This window comes from Rhea pennata, chromosome 3 (assembly GCF_028389875.1).
Source record: "Rhea pennata isolate bPtePen1 chromosome 3, bPtePen1.pri, whole genome shotgun sequence".
Classification (NCBI taxonomy): domain Eukaryota; kingdom Metazoa; phylum Chordata; class Aves; order Rheiformes; family Rheidae; genus Rhea; species Rhea pennata.
The window spans coordinates 12,542,246-12,561,485 of record NC_084665.1 but is presented as its reverse complement, the minus strand read 5'-3'; the positions used below and the strand labels follow the sequence as shown (position 1 = coordinate 12,561,485).

The window sequence follows — 19,240 nt, the reverse complement described above, 5'->3', positions numbered from 1 at the left end:
GTTTTACAGATGAATAGTTTGTGAAGGCATCTGGCAGACTCTTAGCACCAACCACCTTCTTTAAAGCTAAATGTTTTACTACTGATATTTCTCTGCTCTCAGGAGACGCTACCACCAGGGCATCTCGGCTCAACTCTGCCTATGAAGGCAGACTGCCTTGAGGCAGTGAGCCCAGCTCTAAAGCCCTTTAAGAATAAAAGGAACATTACACTTTATAAAAACGTATTTGGAGTGTAGTATCTTCCAGAGTAAACTCTTCTAAACTGGATTTATCACGATCAGCTACCTCAGATCTAGAAGCAAGTATAAGAAACATGGACTGTCTGGAAACCTTCTCCTTCACAGACTTTTAAGAACGCAAAACTTGTCAGACCTGTTGCAATGGTGGGATAAAAATTCCACATACAGTGGAAAAAAAGTTAAGGGACTGTAGTTTGAGTTTCTTTTTTATATAAATCATTTTTTGGACCACTAGGGTAAGGGTTGAGCAGCTATCAGAATCAGAATGCTACTAAAACATTCAAAAGGTATATAAGAAATGTAGTTAACAGGGATGATAAAAATTCCTGCTTGGTTAAAAAAAAAACAAACAAACAAAAAAAAAATGTTACAGCAACTTGTGCCGCAGGACGCTCTGCGCATCGCCTCAGGAGCTGTGAGGTGCCCTGGGCACTCTGCACGCACCCTCTCCGGTGCAGGCAGCCATGCAACGAGGTTGCCCTGGCATTTTGCTCAAGCTCATTTCTTCCTCCGAGAAGCACCAGCTCAGAGGTGCCGCGGCCCTGCCTTGAATTGCGTATGGAGCTCACTGCATTGCACACACCTCTCTGACCCCTAGGGCCTGCTATTAACTAGCTGCAGGTAGAAACAGGAAAAAACCCAAAGAGTGCTTAAGGAAATGAAAACAAACACTTATTTGGATTATTAGTTGTGTGTCAGACACGAACTGTGTGCAAACCTGAAAAGTAATAGCTGTGTTCTGCAGGAGTAGGTATGGTTTGATATGGCTAGAAAAAGACCAGTGAAAGAGCAGCTTTGGCAAATTTCTGCAGTACAGACAGCTCTTACCCATACCAAGATGTTCTCAAAAAAAGCAAACATGATCCCAGCCCACTTCCAGAATAAACAGCCTCTAACTTTTGACTGTACAGTCATGCTGACTGCAGAGAGTCTATGAAGGAGCATCTTCTTAACAGTTTTTTTCCCCCCAAGACATTCATCTCCAACTCTGTACCTTGAACACCAATCCATACCACATACCTCTGGGGGCACCTGCAAGGAAATTGGGATAAAGTTATTTGTTTGTTTGTTGTTCCAGGGTTATTTCTTTTCACTGTTGTTTAGAGGGTCCACCCACATGCTTCAGGAGATGCACCAAAAAACCCCCAACACACAACAAAGGAGGGAACTTGAGTGCTGAGCCCATGTCACCCACACTGCTTAATGCTGCCTCAGTTCCTGACTCCGTCCTGGAGTGGCACAGGGCTTGTCCCAGCAGCGTGGGCAGACGCTAGCACAGATGTAGCCAAGCTGATCATGTTTTCCTGCTGACACTCTCCTCTGCAGCCCACTGTGAGACACCCACACAGCTCTCATGATTGGCCTGGGAACAGTCAGTGATATTTTTCACTGACTCAGTTTCTTTATTATTTTTTACCACCTTCTCTTTCACTCACTGACCTCTTCACGTTCAGCAGAGGAAGAGGGGCTAAGCAATACAATAATGCAGTCCTCTGTTTCTGTATGGGCTCAGGGGACTTAACTTTGCTTTATAACCTCATTTGCCCATGGGGAGCAGATTCTTTGACAAGCTTTTCCAAGCTGGGATATTGGAAAAGAAAGCAGTTGCATCTATTGCCTACAATTACAGAAATTACAAATTTCTGTAAAAAATTACAAGTCTCAGGTAAAAGCATTATTCCTATTTCCAGCCCCTGTTAGGCGCAGCATCTCTGCTTTATAGCTCTGAACAACATACCTCTAAATGTTTTGGTTAAAGAGTTAGAATAGACATGTTTCCAATCCTTTTTGTAGCAGAATGAGTTTTACAGGTGCTTTCGCTGGTTCTGCTACTGGGTGTACTTTCCATGCCAGGGCAAATATGCTAGAAAGCATCACGTGCTGGGTCAAATCCCTACTGTAGCTGCTCTTATTGTGCCTCTTTTTACTACTGCATGATAAATTGATCTCAGATTGAATTTCTGCATTTCTTAGTTTTTGTAAATACTTTTCTTGCTCCTGTATTTAGAAGCATAGAGCAATATAGGTAAGAAGGAACCTCTACAGGTCATCTTGTCCAACCACCTACTCAAAGCAAAGTCAATATCAGTTACATAAGATTGCTCAAGACCTTCTCCAGGGTAGGTCTGAGTATCTCCAAGAATGTAGATTCCATAATCTCTCCAGGCACCTCTTCCTGTGCTTGACCACTCTCTTGGTGGAGGATATCTTTTTAAACATCTAAGTGGAATTTTCCTTGCTGCAGCTTGTGTCCAACTGAACTCTGCTGAGTTCTAGTAGAAAGCCCACTCTTACAGAGGACTGTGCAGAACACCACAAGGACACTACTCTCAAGGTCTCTAGGCTATTTCTCCTGGTAGGCTGCAGAGCAGAGAAGCAGGTAAGAACTGCTCCGCCCAGTTTGCACAGTGAACTTTCCTTTTCCCCTTGTGCACATATACTGCCTTACTTGCCTCATAAATTGCAAAGCCAATGGTGTGCATGTCCTCTCCCATCTTCCTCTGCCTCCTACGGTGTTTCTGAATCAGGCCAATTAGGAAAGTGCAGCCCTTCTCAGGATCGTCTGGATCCCCATCTTCTTCTTCCAGCTTGATTAAGTACTGTGGATTCATCCAGAAAGTGTCTGGAAAGGAGAGGGAAGTAGATTTGTGCAAACTGCTCAGAGCCTTCTTTGAGACCAACTGCACCCCAACATACAAATCTGTCAGCTAGGACAGATGCAGCTCTGACTTCCAAACTGGAATATGAGAAAGAAAAACTAACACTACTCCCAACCTTCATCTTATCAACTACAGCTGAACCCTTTATCAGGGAGCAACATTTACAGAACATTTGTATTTCAGGACATTGGTCCCAGACACAATATCCTCTCAGAAAAGCCATGCCAAATTAGCGAGTATCAAGGATATTGAGTTTGTGCCGACACTGTGGGAGATACATGGCTCTCAAGGTTGGCCACCCTCATGCCCACATCAAAACTGCTGCACAACCCCAGAAGAAGAAACAAGCTTTGTGCCACGGTGCACACCTGCCTGATTGACTGCTGCTTGGAGCAGGCGTCAGAACCAGCCTCAGCCCCCCACGCCCTTAGGGAAAGGGGACTCTGATCACTGTTTCACCAGGGCTACTGCTTTAACCCACTTCACTTTAATCCACTTCAAACACAACTACCTAGATTTAAGTGCCCACAGAAAGAACAAATTAACTGTGACTGGAAGACAAGGTCAGGCAATCCTGACCCAAGAGAGTCTGTGTGCAAATGTGTAACATCACATTTCTAAGGTAATCCAACCAGAACAAAGGTTTCCTCAAAGACTGTAGTGACAGCATGTTCTTACTTGGGTAATTCCTGCAACCCCCTGCAGTGGCTCCTCGTCTCCAGTTCCCATCCAATTTCAACAGACTCCACTTCTTGTACCTGTCACTTGCGAGGGTGTCTGGAGTCAAATTGCAGATCTCAAGGCGGGAGTAATGTCTCAGAAAGTCATTGAATGCCATCCTGTGGGAAGCAATGCCATAGAAAACATCTACTTAGGATGGACAGTTCTTCTGAAAAAACACCTTTTCTATCTTCCCTCTCTTTCACTGTGATTTAGCACTTGAGTTTTTTGGCCAATTAGCTCACTCATCTTCAAGAGTTTGGTGGGAGAAGGTACATCACGTGAAAAAACTGAGGAAAGGCCAGTTCCTTCAGAGTGAGTGGAAATCCAGTGCTACTTACCAAAATTCCCCATCTTCATGTCTCCTAGTCAGCTGCTCCCGTACCACAGGGTCAACGCCATTCCAGTTTGGGCAGCTGAAAGGCAAACCCACATTAACTATATAGCAGCAGGTGTCAAATCCTAACGGAGCTGTTCTGACACAGTGATTTCATTTTCTTGCTGTTCTACATGACTGCAATGTTCCATGACATCTAGCTGATAGCAGCTCCAGAGCTTTCAAACTAAATCATAATTAAGATATAAAGAACTGGCGTATTTGATGCCTCAGGTTTTAAATACCCAAGATAAGGATCAGAAGCAGAGTGCTAATAGCTTGCTTGAGATGAGGCTTTAATTTGGGAAAAGGAAGGCCCCTCAAAAAATAGTGCCCAGCTAAGAAATGAAAAGTCTTCCAGCTTTCATTGTTAACAGAGTTTTAATGTCCTTTTAGAAAAAAAGTTTTCAGAAGCTTACCACTAAATCCAGGCTGTTAAAAAGGCAGAGACTATACAAAGGCCTGTAGCAATCACTAACCAAATCATTGCATCAGACATGAAGGCAGGTTTCAGTATGAAGGGCACAGCATACCATGAAGCCTACATGGGAGATGGCAGTGATAAATCAATCTTTTTAAACAGCTGAAAGCACCACTACACTAGTGTTGAAGCCAGAACATCATAACCAGATGGGACCTGAAGAGAAATTTCAGGTAGAGAGAAGACAGAACAGCAGGAACGGTAGTACATCTTGCGATAAGCACCTGCTGGCAACAAGCCCTTAACTCACTTGTCGTTCCATTTGCCAGTCCATTCCACTTCCCCCCAAGGATTTCGGATTCTGATCAGCTTTTGTATGCTTCCTCTGAAGTTCACCTGATGGGTTAGATGGGTTTAGTTATCCAGGGGCTCAGCACTGGGCTTTATTCCACCTTTCTTAGGAGCTAAAGGATGCAGTAGAGTAAATATTTGAGCTATACATGAGGACATAAACACAAATGCACACTAACTCATCTGGTCCAAAATGCGTAAAGCCAAACTGTTTTTGAATGTGTTCTAATCACTCAAGCATGCACAGATGTTTACACTGTGCACAAATCAAAATTCAGGACAAAAAATGTCCTTCTTGTGTTGCTTAAAAATAATTCTGATAGGATTTCAACCAGAGGAAACACAAAGCTGCTACAGTGCCTCCAAAAAGCATGTACAAAAGAGTATTTCTCTAGAGCTGTCCAGTACACATCAACCGTCCCTTCACATTCAAATGCTTTTTCTTCCCTCCCCACACGTGATCTGAACGGTGCCCATTACAAGAGATGGGACGCTAGGACTGCCTGCAGTGAGGACTGCCACAAACTCTTTAATTACACAAATGCCCACAGCGCAGCAATGTCAGCCCTGCCAGAACAGCACCTTCTTGCACCATGAAGAGGCACTAGCTTACTATCTACTGATCTCTCTTCACACCGAGTCCAGTCCAAGCAAAGCTTTACAGGTTTCCATGGAAACTACCGTTACTTACGGGGAACTAATGGCACATTAATCACAGGGAACTAACGGCACAATCACACTTGTTTGAGAATTAAGGTCAGCAAACTCTTTTACTACTTTTGCTGTGAGAAGAGGGCCAACTCCAAACACACAAACCTGCCTGTGAGCACCATCCACTTCAATACAGTGTGCCAGAGGCTGCCCACTCACTACATTTCACTCTGAAATTTCAGAGTTATTTCAGAAATAGTTATTGGTGAGATGACCCAAAGTCCATTACACATATACAAAAATTCCATGATCCGTCTGCTTTTTTTCTGTTTTCACTTGTCTTACCATTACCAGATACCTATTCTTGGCTAAATATCCTCTTTTAAACACTGTGTTCAGCCTAAAGGCATTGTTTGGTGGGCATTTAAGGGATAAGTGTTTTTTTGCTTGGTACATCTCACACATCTTGTGCATTGTTACAGTGCCAGCCACTGTAGTTAAAAACAAACAAAAAAACTAAAAAACAAATGTTAAGAGGCCATGTAACCACCAGAGGGTAGTATACCCTCTGCACAGAGCTTCTCACAAGAGAGGTCACAGGAAACAGCAGGAGTGCTCATGAAAAAAAGGGGGGTTTTGGTTAAAACTTTAAGTAGTCACATTCGTATTTATCCAAAGTGTGAACTGAAAACACACAAAGTAACTAATTTTTTCTTCAAAAAGGGAATAGAAAACTTGACTCTTTAAAACAGGCAAGACTGAATAGCGGCGTATGACTGAAGAAGAATCTGTTGCTGTCATCCCCCAGGGAGAGACTCTGTGCAAAGCTTGCCGCGTTTCCCCCCTTTTCTGCTGAGCACTTACCTCTTCGGCACCTGTAACAGAGTACGCATGTCCTTTGACCAGCTTCTGGGAAGTGACTGCCTCTGTCTCCGCTGCACTTGTAATCTGGGAGTGCAAAGAGAAACTCAGTGTGCATGACTTCCTGCAAGCCAGGGAATTTAACAGGGCAAAGCTTTCACTGGCTCACTAGGAGGCTGCAGAGATGGTTTCAGTGACCACACAGAAGCAATGGGAGCAATCTGTGCAGCAGAGCAGGCAAAGCAGATGGCAACATATGTGGCAGAGCTGGACCCATGGTCATGACGGGGTGCACGCTAGAAGCTCTGTACTGCTAGCAGCCGAGAAGCTGTGATGTCTCCTGGCTCTGAAATACTCTCGTGGATCTCAAAATGCTGTATGAAGCGAATACACATTTATGAACTCTGTGTTCTCAAGGGGACTGGGAGGAACACACAAGGGACTGGTCTGCCTAGGAGTAACTAGGGATCAAACCCAGGTCTTGGGAGCCTCAATCAAGCGCTTTAACTATTGAGTCAAACTACGTCCTTCAACTCCACTGTGGGATGGGAGGGTCCCCTTCCTTTCCCCAGCACCGCCATGCTAGGTGCTACCATTCACAGGAACGTGGGAAGAGCCTACACATTTGATGCTGTTCATGCCTGAAGACATCGCCCTTGACCTTTTTAGTGTGTATTACAGCACTCCGGACAATCTGGCCCAAAAGTGCTGAAAATAACTTCCTGCTAGAAAGTGACTGCTTGACTCTTGCTCTAAAGCTATTTAAATCTGCATGAAACACGTTTGTCATTGCCTTTCCATCATTTTAGAAAGCACAGGCTTGAAGCTAAACAAAACAAAATAATAAATAAAGGCAGAGGGTGGGATCAAGCAGGCAGGACTCCTACAGTCTACGTCATGTTCTACTACAGACCCACAGAGTACTTTTAAATGCAGTGCTTAACCTCTGCTGCTTCTCTTCTGTCAGAGAAAGAGAGAAAAGATTTTTCTGAGGCTGAACTCATTTATAACTATAACTCATTAAGTGTCAGCACCTACCAACAAAATAACATATTTATTTCCCACAGACTTGAAAAAAGACTTTTATCGTTCTGGAGCAAAAATCCAGATGTCAGATTCATATCTTCATGCAAACTATAAGAATAGGCCTAGAAAATGCCATGAAGTCACATGCTGAGACATATTCTCTCCTTAATAAAATACTTTTCCTGCTGTGAAGCTTCCTTCTCTTGCAACCCTGATTTAACTTAAAAAAAGTGGGAGGAAGTATTTGGGTGTGTATTGTGAATGGAGTTCTTGTAAACAGTTTACCTTCCCTTTAAGCATCTAATCTCCTTTGGGAATACAGAGATTATCACAATAACAACATTTGTACTTGTTTCAGTGAAGCTAAAAGGATGCTGAATAATTGCAAGCAGGGCCAAAGCACCTCTTTTCCTTACAGTATAGATTCAGGTTTTGGCAACACACGTTTTCTCATACAGCCTTTCAAAGGCCTGGCAGCATTGCAGGCCTCTCTACTTCAGGAATATTATTACCCTGGTCGTTTGGGAAATTTTGGTACAATTTCTGCAACAAACAGGCTGCTACCTCTGAACATGAGTACAGAAACCATTAGCAGCATTAGAAAGCGTTAGCAGCATCTCCCTGCCTACCAGTGCCTTACAGCAAGATCACAGTGTTCAGCAATAAGCCAGACTAACTCACATCAATAGAGCAGCCAAGGAGAGAGCCTTTTTGAAGTGCCTTCTGAATGATTTTGAAGAGGTTGGGTGGTGCCTTCTGCAGCTCATACCATTCTGCAATTCCACCAGTGAAGTCTTCAAAGCCTTCAGTGGTGGTGCCCCCAGAAAGAGACTCATAGGAGCCATTCAGCCTGCACGAAAGAGGACATACACACACACATGTAACCAGTCTCCCTAATCTCTTCTCTTGCAGACCAGCACTCAATTGTGCAAGAACGTTGCCAAAGCATTTTGCTTTCAGTGGAACCATGACAGTTAATGCCAGCTACAAACGGATACTCTCCCAGCTTTGTTTCTTACACCTCTGTACAACGAAAGCCCATCTCAGGCCTAACACGATCATTTATGTAGGTTGCAAGTTTAGTCATATCAATTAAAAAAAATCCAGGAAAACTGAAAAATAAATAAATAATAAAAATCAAGAACCAACAACTTGCCTCCCTAGTTCCACACCGTATTCCAATCCTTTTAACAACTATGTGCCTGATTTTTAGCTGATCTGAACTAGCTCAATTTCTTAAATCAATTGAGAATAGTAATGTTTGATGGAAGAATTCCTCTCTGACCATTGTAAAATTGGAAATTCAGATTTGAGCATCTTCACGTTGAATAGACGTCTTGATGGTATACCATCACACATGCTTAGAGTGGATGAAACTCAGCTTCCTGGACCCAGATGATAAGAGACAACACTGCAGAAACATGTTTGCTATGAGAAGCAAGAGCTAGTTTTCTTGGCTAGCAGAAAATATAGTATTGCTGGCTACTGTATTAAGCACCTGTCAACAAACCTTTGCTAAAGCAGCCTTCGTGGGACATCCTAGAAGTTTTAAAGGCTAACAATTAGACTTAAACTTTAATTGCATAGCTGCAGATACTACAGGGAAGAACAAGCACGAGGAGACTGCAAGAGCAGTTCTTCGTCTACAGAAGCCAGTCCTCTCCTTTACTTACTTGGCATAGGCCTTCTCCAGCAGGGCGCTCCAGAACTCGCTGCCCTCCGCCGAGTGGACGAAGAGCAGCTCCCCGTTCTTGGTGGGCAGCCTGTCATCAACCACCACATCCATCCACTCCCCATACTGCCAGAACTGCAAAGAGAACGTGTCCAATACCTAGTCACCATCCCCTGCCGCGTACTCAGGTCACAGGGACATTTTCCACTAACATCGATTTCCTAGAAGGAAATCCTTCTGGCAGTCAGCTTAGCCTGCACCCACCAGAATCCCTGTTGTCACTTGGATCTGCTGATGGAGGAAGGATCACAAAGAACACCTCTGCTTCTGGTGTTTTTGTCAGCAAGCATTCCTCCTTCCATTACCATGCCTCTCCTCGGATTTCTCTGCTTTACATCAGTGTTCTTCAATGTCCCTCAAAATATTCCAGGAAATGCCACACATGTAGGTCTGACCTACCACACACATGTTCCTGGCTAAAGACATTCAAGGGGAGGGCAGTTTTCCACACACCTGGAAGTGGAAGATTCCTGCATAATTATCCTGGAAGCTCTGATCTTTGGGAACAACACGGGCAAGAATTTCTTCATTCAGGGTGAGAGATGCAATAGCTGCCAAGAGCCAACAGTCTCCTGTAAAGATGATATACACCAGAAAACATCACTGGTTTTGGAGAACATAGGGATTACATATTATTACTTGTATATTGATGGTCAAGACTTCTGAGATGATTGCTCACCTTTCAGAAAATTAATCACCTTAGCTATTTCAGAAGATGATCCCTCTCATCAGTTTCCCTCTAAGGCAGATCAGCTGTACATATACAACTATTTGGCATCCCCTGCCCCAGAAAAAAGAGAGATAGGTAGAAATGCGCTTTCTATGATCTATCACCACATTTATCATCCATGTTTGGACTATTTGAAAGAAAATCTAATGTTCAAAAATCAAGTATCTATGGGTTAGGAAACAGCATGGAGGAAAAAGGGAAAGAGCAGGACCTATGGACATGTGCAAGAACTCCAGTTGCGCAGTTTCCTCTCACAGGATCAATATTTTGGTAAGCAGAGGCTGTTTTCTTTTCCCTCCTCCATGTTTCATAAATGGTTATTGACTTGCTGTGCAGAGATTTGTCCAAGGGACTAGCTCTCAAAGTTTTCTTGCAAGACTCCTATGAAATCAGAACTCCTTTGATATTATCTATCTCTGAAGGCACTAGCTAGAGCCCTTCTGATTTAGTCAAACATCTAGTCTCTGGCACTAGCCACCACAGAGTCAGGAAAGGTCTGAAGGTAGGCACTGTTTCCCAGTCCTACGTACCTCTTCACCCTTCGTGGGACTGAGCCAACGTACACCGAGTCTGCGTGCCAGAACCCCCAAAGTACAGGCTGTTTGGGTAGTATTTTTCCACACCATCTCTTACCAAGCAGAGGGAAAGTAGACTGCAATTGCATAAACATTACCTCTATTTTTGGTAATTATTAAAAGAAACTGTTATTTTAATAGCATGATTACCTTTCTGCTCAGCCATGTACCTTCTACAACATATTAGCGAAGTGATTAAAGATTTAAAGACCCAGCTGATCCCCAGACTCCCACAACCCATTGCAAGAAACTGTGTTTCAAAACTTCTCATTACCATTAGCAGATCTGTCTCTGCCTTGCCCTGTAAACACAGGAATTTATACATCAGCTTATCTTTCTCTTCTAGGGCTGATCCCACAAAAATCATCCTGCAGTGCGTGGAGGATCGCAAATTCAAGAAACACAAACCAGATAAAGCTGCTAGAAAGTCAGAGGCCTGCAAAGCAACAGTCCCTGCACAGCCAGCTACCTCCCTTAGAAAAAGGGGTCAAAAACTCATGAAGTGAAAGTTTGGGCTCAACAGGGTGGCTGTAAGAAAGTCTCATGGAGTATTAACTCTAAAAGCAGATCTTGAGGGCCACTCTCAAGCTTAAACCCAGTATCACACAGACAATGTTAGGAGGAATGCAGGCAACTTGCAGCTCCCTCCAAGCTCTCCATCCCTTTTGTAGCTGTCCCCTGGCACCAGCTCGCACGATGACATTTGTCCCACGGTCCTTTCCACATCTCAAGAAAGGTAGAAGATGTGAAATTTCACAATAATTTTCAGACCTGAGATGCTTTCATTATTCTGTAACCTAGAGAGGAAGAAATGAACATAAACTCTCCCTTCAGCCCTACACCTGGCTGCTTGCATGCAATGGAGAAATCATTGTACCAGAGAAGTTTGTCAAACAAGAAAAAATGTTTTTTCAAACAAAAAAAAATCACTGTCATTCAGCTCCGATAGATTACGAAGCAATGAGGCTGTTCCCCCTGCCTCCTCTGCAACATCTCACCCTGCAACACGTCAGCTCTTATTACAGTCTCTTTCATAGCACTGAGACCCTCTCTGTTCAGTTGTGTAGCCTCAGCTACCATGGTGCATTCAGAGATACTGTCATGCATGAGAACGGTGCTTGCTGGAAAGAGACTGCGGCCAGAAGATACTGGAAATATGAATAATATTATGGACTAATTTACTATTAACAGTATGACCCTCCATCACCCATTACATGAGGGCTTCAGCACTTAAACCTCACACCAATCCTCCTTCAAGGAAGGACATTACAGAGCTCTGCAAATGCACCCGTTAGCCAAAAGGAAACGGGACTTCATCTTCGGTTCTGCGTAATTTGTGCTCTCCTACACACAGTCTGCCTGCACAGAGTGATTCTAGTCATTGTTTCTTCATTCTTCTAACAAAGAAGTCCTCAAATAAACCTGGTCACGTGGTAAGCATAACACGCCTTTGGAAGAGAGCTCCTAGAAATTCTTTCTATATTGAAATTCCTTGTTTTTAATCAAGTCTCCAGAACAGGCAGTTTCTGGACAAGAGTTGTGTTCTTAAAGTCCTGGAGACAATTCTCTGGCAGAAGACAGCCCTGGTGCTTTGACTGGGGCTCTTGTTTCAGGTGGTGAGATTGAATTAATATCTTGACTCCTCTCCTTCCTCCTTATTTTGTTTTCTCCCACTGGCACTCATCTAATTGCACAGCCAGTCAATTCATTAATATTGCCAAAAATAAAAAAAGTCTTTCTCTTGCCTTACTGAGTTAAAGTAGGTCCAGACTCTTCAAGGTATGCCAGACACTCCGCACAGTGGGAGGAAGACATGGATGTAAATACCCATGTGCACTGGACTAGCAGTTCATCAGAGCGACACACAGCAGTAGCAGCTATGAATTAGCTGCACACCCTCCATTAACACCTCATGACTGCACACAAGTGGGTAGCCCTTGGCCTCTCCATCCAGGCCGCTCCTTCTCTAGCGCCAGGAGTTACTGGTTCCTGCGCCTTCTTAGGGCCCATAAATCTCTAAAAGGAGAAAGCCTAAAAGAGCTAAGATCCTCATTCTCTTCACTGTCCCTCAAGCAGGAGCAACCTCACACTGGGAAGAAATTAGTAAGCCTTAGTGCAACTTTTCGTAGCTTCTACCAAACAAGCAACCTTAAAGCATCCTAAACACCAGTTGCATGAAACAAGTCACACGCACAGAAGCTGACAGGATAACAGGCCTCATCTCAGCACACAAGCCAAATAGCCTACGCAATGTAGAGACTCAAAAGTCTCTTGATTACAGTTTATGAGCAGGGCTGTATATAGGAGCCACACCTGTCCTGTATTCTGGGCTGTCAGTCAGAAACTTTAAGTAGTGTCTTGAGTACATCTGTACGGCAACACAAAGGTGCAGCTGCAGCATGGACAAGCTATGGTAGAGCCAAGATGACTTCCCCAGTGCACTGCTCTCAGCCATGCTAGTCACTCTGAAATTATAGTTCAGGCAACATGGCAGAGATTTGCAGAAAACTTGACATATGGAATTGCATCCACCCTTTCCCTTCCATCCTGGCTACAGAAGTTTCTCACCTCAGAGAGAATACCAGGTTTCTCTGCTGGGCTGTCCCTAGACATAGCCAGATCTGCAGCGAGGATGTCTGTCCTAGCAATCAACACCGCATCCCATGCTCTGTAAGGCTTTTACAGAGAGACACGCAAAACTTGGAGGTGAAGTCTACAACAGTGTCTCTCTAGCATCTCAGATCTATACTAGCTAGACTAAAGCCAGCACAAGTATGCTTATCTGGACTACAAGGACGTCTCCATTTGGCTAGGCAGACACATGATCTCATTTGCAACAAATCAGATAAACCCAGAAAGACAGCAACTCAACCTGCTCAGCAGAGCTGTGCTTTTTCTAAAGCACAACTGGTAAAACCATACAGCTCCTGGGCTATAAAACAAGGCTGCCAGGCACAGCTGAAGATGTTTTGTGCCTGCTCTACAAAGCAGGTGAAGGTATTTTTCCTCTCAATCGTTCAGCCCATACGATACACCTGAGTTCATACAGCACTGCCTTACTCAACCAGCTAAACTTGACCATTCCAAGAGACCCTGAGAGCATCTGATGTCGGTGTTATACTGACAGAAAAGAACATGCCAAATTAAATTAGGAAAAAATCTGGCTCAGAGAGCAGTTCTCCCACCACTCTTTTGAAGAAATATTAGCATTTCTATTCCGTAAATAATGCAGGCACCAGGAGAGCAGCAGCACAGAAAGAGTAAGTGAATGATACAATGTGACCACATTAGTTTAGGAAGCATCAGTCATAAAGCTAATCAGTTATCTGGATGAAGAGCACACACCCTTTACATCTTTGGGTCATGTTCCCCCTACAGGTTAGAGGCACTAAAGTTCAAGGAGATGAAACTCCCCTCCAAGTCCTTATGGGGAATTTTGAAAGAATTTACTTTTTAGCTACCCTATTAAGGCAGGCTGAAGAGAAAGGAATAGCACACTTTGTCATAAAAACTTCCTACTGAATATTATGCTAGTTTCTAATGAGAAATTGGTGTCAAACAACTCAGACTTTAACTTGGCCAGCTCTGGGCATGGGCTTCTTGAGGTTAAAAGGCAGATGCAGCGTACACCAAACACACACCACCCTTCGCCTTCCACATTCGAAAATGCAACAGCAGTCAGGGTATCGACTCTCGCTTTCTGAACAGTCATCCCTAGAGGTAGATGTAATTACTCAAAGCCTAGATGAGAACAGATCTTGTGATACTACCTGCAGTTTTAGCTTGCACTAAGAAGGCCTGAGCAGGGTCACTACCAAATAATCTTTTCCTTTAATAGAGAAGGAAACTTCAAGAGTTTCTCGAAGGCTGACAGCACTGTGAGCAAGGCTAGGTTAATCATGGACAGTTTTTGTAAATGCATAATAAAATATGCAGAACAAAGTTATTGGAAAAGTGGGTATTAGCAGATTGAGTTTATTTATATTAACAGGAAGTAATTTTTTTTTCTTTTTTTCTATCATGCTTCCTGTGTGCTGCTATCTTCTTATTTTATACATCCATTGGTGCATTTACTTTATCTCCACCTGAGAATATCACAAAAAATGTAATTGCAATGCATGCATAAATAGCCATAAAGAGTCTGGCTTAAAATTGGCCATCCTTGGAGAGATGAGAGAGGCAGAACTTCTCACCAAAGCATCTGGAAGTGCATTACTGAAGGGCTGCTCCTCTGGTCGCTACATAGCCCATGCAGGAGTACAAACCTCAAAGGAAGAAATAGTACTTTCAGCCAATCACAAAACTTATCAGTGTTTTGTGTTTCACAAAACATATCATTTTAAAACAATCACAGCTATAGATTAATAACTACATTAACGACTGAATGTATTTATAGTAATAACATGGAATTCCAGGAAGTTATCTGGTTAAAAACAAGATTCTGTAGCAACCCACCTATAGCTCAGCAGTTCCCAGCATGGGAAAAGCATTCATCTGATTTTCTAAATTCATCTTACTACATTTATTGGTTTTCTATACATTTTTATTTAAGGAGGAGACATCTGTGCCTGAACAACAGATGAGAGATACTGTCCTGTGTACGCCCCAGTGTTGTGATACCATGGTGATCTCCCCTCCGAAGAATGTGGTTAAGGGTGAATAAGCTTCCTTTATGCAGTGGCATTGGCTCTTCTCTTCTGCCGTAGTGAGTCACTACATCCTATTTGTTGCCACTCTTAGCCAAATACCATAACTAACTTCAGATCTGATACTGCAAAACTAACTCCAAATGTTAGTTTTAAAAAGCCTCTTCTAAAGAGCAAACAAAACCAAAATAATAGATTACCCAAAGCCCAAAGGGAAGAACTCTGGTGTTTGCAGAGGCTAATAAACTGCTGCCTTGGCAAGGAGACAAGCTATTCCATGCTGATAATCAAACAGGTCTCTTACGCATCACAGTTATCATCCAGTACAAAAGTCAAAAACAGTCACTGGGCTGCACAAAACAAATTTATAGGCTGCATCTGGCCCAAAAGCTAAAGATCTGGGGCTAAAAAGATTTGTACCACTACTCATTGATGGATAGAGCTGTTCAATGGTACGTGCCATGCAGAGACCTTTGTCTGCTCCAGCAATAAGAATATATGCTTCTGGATGCCTATTTCTGTGGATGTTTTGACTGGCTTAGTAACGACCATTAAACTCCATGGGACATTGGCCCTGTGATCAAAGCTGTAAGTAGGCTATAAAAGCTTTCTATGGAAAAAAAAAAAAAAGCAACATAATGAAAAATACAGGCTTCTAAGCGCACGTGACATCTCCCAGTGCAACCCACTCTAGAACATCCAATAATGTTATGGGACATCAGTATCTGCACACAAAATTCAAGTAAATAAAGCTTGAAAATGTCTCAATTGTAATGTTGGGGTCAAACTAAGCAGCAGCAGCAAAATGCATCTGTACAGCACCGCTATTAGCTTCACTTGAAAAAGTGGTGAAAAAGGATTGATTCAATACAGCCATTTAGTGACTTGATGGCTACACACTAGACAAAAGATCAACAGCACCTAATTTTAATCAACAATTAAACTAACACAGAATATCAAAACCCTGCCCAGATTCATAGGAAGACAGTGTGGCTACTCATAGTCGTAGCTGGTTGCGCCTAAAACAGGGAAACAAAGGAGAGCACTAACAACTTCCTATTCAAACATTGTTTCAGGAGGTAAAAAGAAAACATGCGGTGAGCCAACTCATATCCTTTGGTGGTAACACATAATCTCTCGAGAGCATCCAGACTCCGGTCCAAACAGCTGTCGAGAAACAAACGCTTTCACCAATTCAAAGCATCAGCAACAGCAGCTCCACAACTTGAAGGTTAAGCTGCAAATCTTTAATTACAATACTACTGCTGCCACAACATGTGGCTAGAAAAGCTGGAAGCCTAGTGAAGGCAGAAGGAGCTAACTGCCTTCAGAAACAAGCATCTCCGCAAGGGGCTAGCTGTTAAAACGACTGAAATTACAACAGACTGTAATTTTGAGTTGAACAATGCCTTAGCTGCAAAGTTTCACAATAAAAACAAGAGGAAAGATATCCAGTACAAGCGTGAACATCTATTTTGCCAAAGCATTTGTCATGGGACACAAGCTACCGGGCAGAGAGAGGATGCGTGAAGGGAGCTGACCAACGCAAAGCTCGTAGCTCTTTCTTCTGAAAGGGTAACGCAGGCACCGTGCCAAGGACTTCACAGTGTACACAGTGGAGCCTACTCCGCACCACAGACGGTACCGGGCATGAGGAGAGTTACATTCACTATCTGTGGTATTTTGATTTTCAGGGCTTTTCCACACCAACGCTGTCTTACTGTTGAAGTACCAACGAGGATAACTGTTGAAAGAAATGTTGTCAGCTGCACGTGAAAGAACTGTGGCAAGCACGAAACATCTGCAATGAGCTTTCCCACCTGCTATATTCTTGTACAACGAAATGCAAACAGCAGCAGCAGGACTAGAAACTAGTAAGCAGCGATACGACTGTTACTACGCTGACAGAGAGCGAACAAGTCCACGGGCTTCGCTCTTCTGCCAGTCCCACCGAGAAAACCCGACAGCGGAAAGAAACACCGCGTTAGTCACGCTTCCCTTCGCGAGGGCCGAGAAACTTTCCTCCGCTGCGCTGCCAGTCTAAACCAAAATCCCAAAGGTTTTCTCTGTGGATAGCCAGACTCGCCCCTCCCGCCCCGGCTTCTTCCCTCGCTCTTCGTAACTTGTTTTTTTTTTTCCACACTGCACCGTTAGGGTGGTTTTTTTTTGGGGGGGGGGGGGGGGGGGGGATCCGCTGGGCGGGGTGAGCGAGCAAGCCGGGCGGCGCGGCGGGGCGGACGGCCGCGACCCGCCGCGCCGCGCCTCACCTAGGGCTCCCTGGCAGATGTCCGTGCGGGTGGCTCCGCCTGCCACGAACTGCGGCCGGGCGCACAGCTCCTGCGGGCGACACGGCACGGGCGTCAAACGGCGCCGGGCCCCGCGGCGGCCCCGGCCCCCCGCCCCGACCCGGCCCCTACCGTGGGTCTGCGCCACACGACGCCCCGCGCCTTGCCGGAGCCCGGCCCCAGCTCCCTGAAGCCGAGGGCGGCGGCGGCGGCGGGGAAGCAGGGGTCCTCGAAGAGCCGCCCGGCTCGCAGGCACTCCCGCCGCAGCGCCGCGAAGTCCTGGCCCAGGAAAGGGGTGGCGCGGCCGTGCGCCCCCGCGCCCCCCGCCGCCGCCCGCTGCTTCGCCACCGCCGCCGCCATCCCCGCCATGGCCGCGCCGCCCCCGCCCCGAGCCGCCGCCGCCCGCCGCGCCCCTCCGCGCCAGGCCCCGCCCCTCCGCGCCAAGGCCCCGCCCCTCCCCGGCGTGGCCCTTCCCCTCCCGGCGTGGCCCCGCCCCCCGCCAAGGCCCCTCCCCCTCCCCCCAAGGCCCCTCCCCTCCCGGCGTGGCCCCGCCCCTCCCCAGCGTGGCCCCGCCCCTGTGACCCCCGCCCCCTTACCGCCACGCGGAGGGCGGGGGGCCGCGCCCTGCTGCTCCTACACCCCCCCCCCCCCGAGAGGTGTCACGAGTGCTGTCGGTGCTCAGCTGCGCCGGCCCCTGCGCGGCGCTCCCTCGGCAGCCCCGCTGCGTTGTGCCTTTGGCCGGGCAGGATGTTAATCTCTGCACTGAGAGTCCCATACCCCCACCCCCAGTGCAATAATAATAATAATATTAATAATAATAATAATAATAATAATAATATCTCTTTCCTGACTCCCCCCCTCAAATCCCCGAGTCCCCCCTCACATGCCAGCCTTACCTAGGGAAGAAGAAACAGGCATTTCCTGCTCCCAACAGGGACGATGCTCTTTCAGCTGGCAGAATCTCTCCAGATAACTGTCCCGACCGGGAGTCGGAGAGAAAGCCCCTCCGTTCGTGCACGGGACCGTGTTCTGACACCGAGCCTCTGCTCGCGGTAACAGAGCTGCACGCGCGTGGCCGCAAGCCCCCGCGCGGAGTCCGGCTGGAGAGGGTCACGGGGACCATCACCGGCGCCGAAAGCGCCCAGCTCTTCCCCCTTCGCCCTGAAGGCGCCTGCTTGGCTCCGCGCGCGGTGGCTGAACCCACCAGCCCAGCCTGCGGCGCGCAGCAGCCGCCCCCCGCCCCGCTCCCAGCGTTCAGGCTCCAAACTGCACCCTCCGAAAGCGTCGCCCGGCAGAGAGACGGCCGGGAGCCGTCCTAGTCCCCACGCCGCTCTCGCAGGAGCAGCACAGACCCGGAGGAGGCATCTCCCAAACCCAGCTGATCCCTTCCCATGGCGGAGGGTCTTCCAGGCAGCTAAGCGGCTTTAATTCTCCTCGGCGCCGTGCTGCAGCTCAGGGCACCTCTTGCACTTCTCCCTGATTTTCAGATCCTTCTCCCAAAACAAAGAGGATGCGTTTTCCTGGTTTGTTCTGTTCTTCCCCGTTTCGCTCTCCCCTTGTGAAGAGGGAAAACAGGAAGAGACAGACAAAAACATGCAGATCCCAGAAGCAACTGAAATCCGAACCATTTTTATAATTTTCCCGGTCCCAGTGCGTTCGTGCAACTTTAGCAGCAGTTTTTGCTGAGGGCTGGCAAACCCTCCGCTGCCTCTGTGCCCACGGCACCCCGGCCACCCTTCCCTCTTCTCCGTAACCTCCAGACGGTGCTTCCCCACCGGTCCGCCGGCGGGAAGCGCCTCGGCGGCCGAGGGGGAGCAGGGGGCCCTCGGCCGCGGCCCTGCCGGCGGGGCCGGGGCGGCGGGGCGATGCTCGGGCGGGTGGCTGGCGGAAGCAGGGCGAGGGGCCGGGGCTCTGCCTCGCCCAACCGCCCGCCCGGCGCGGGCCGAGGCATCCGCCTTTGCTACCC

General features: G+C 46.4%; 1 protein-coding gene across 1 annotated transcript in view; it reads right to left on the bottom strand.

Moving 5' to 3' along the window:
* The window catches only part of LOC134138223 (calpain-2 catalytic subunit), a 29,126-nt gene extending 11,483 nt beyond the window's left edge, over positions 1–17,643 (bottom strand). The window contains exons 1-11 of the mRNA XM_062571579.1: positions 17,407–17,643; positions 17,257–17,326; positions 9,492–9,610; positions 8,980–9,113; positions 7,988–8,156; positions 6,284–6,367; positions 4,728–4,813; positions 3,962–4,036; positions 3,579–3,739; positions 2,694–2,863; positions 1,261–1,272 (exon numbers count right to left, since the gene is read on the bottom strand). Of these exons, the coding sequence (XP_062427563.1) occupies positions 1,261–1,272; positions 2,694–2,863; positions 3,579–3,739; positions 3,962–4,036; positions 4,728–4,813; positions 6,284–6,367; positions 7,988–8,156; positions 8,980–9,113; positions 9,492–9,610; positions 17,257–17,326; positions 17,407–17,643 (1,317 nt within the window). The remainder of the gene's footprint in view (positions 1–1,260; positions 1,273–2,693; positions 2,864–3,578; positions 3,740–3,961; positions 4,037–4,727; positions 4,814–6,283; positions 6,368–7,987; positions 8,157–8,979; positions 9,114–9,491; positions 9,611–17,256; positions 17,327–17,406) is intronic.
* Positions 17,644–19,240: the final 1,597 nt, after the last annotated feature.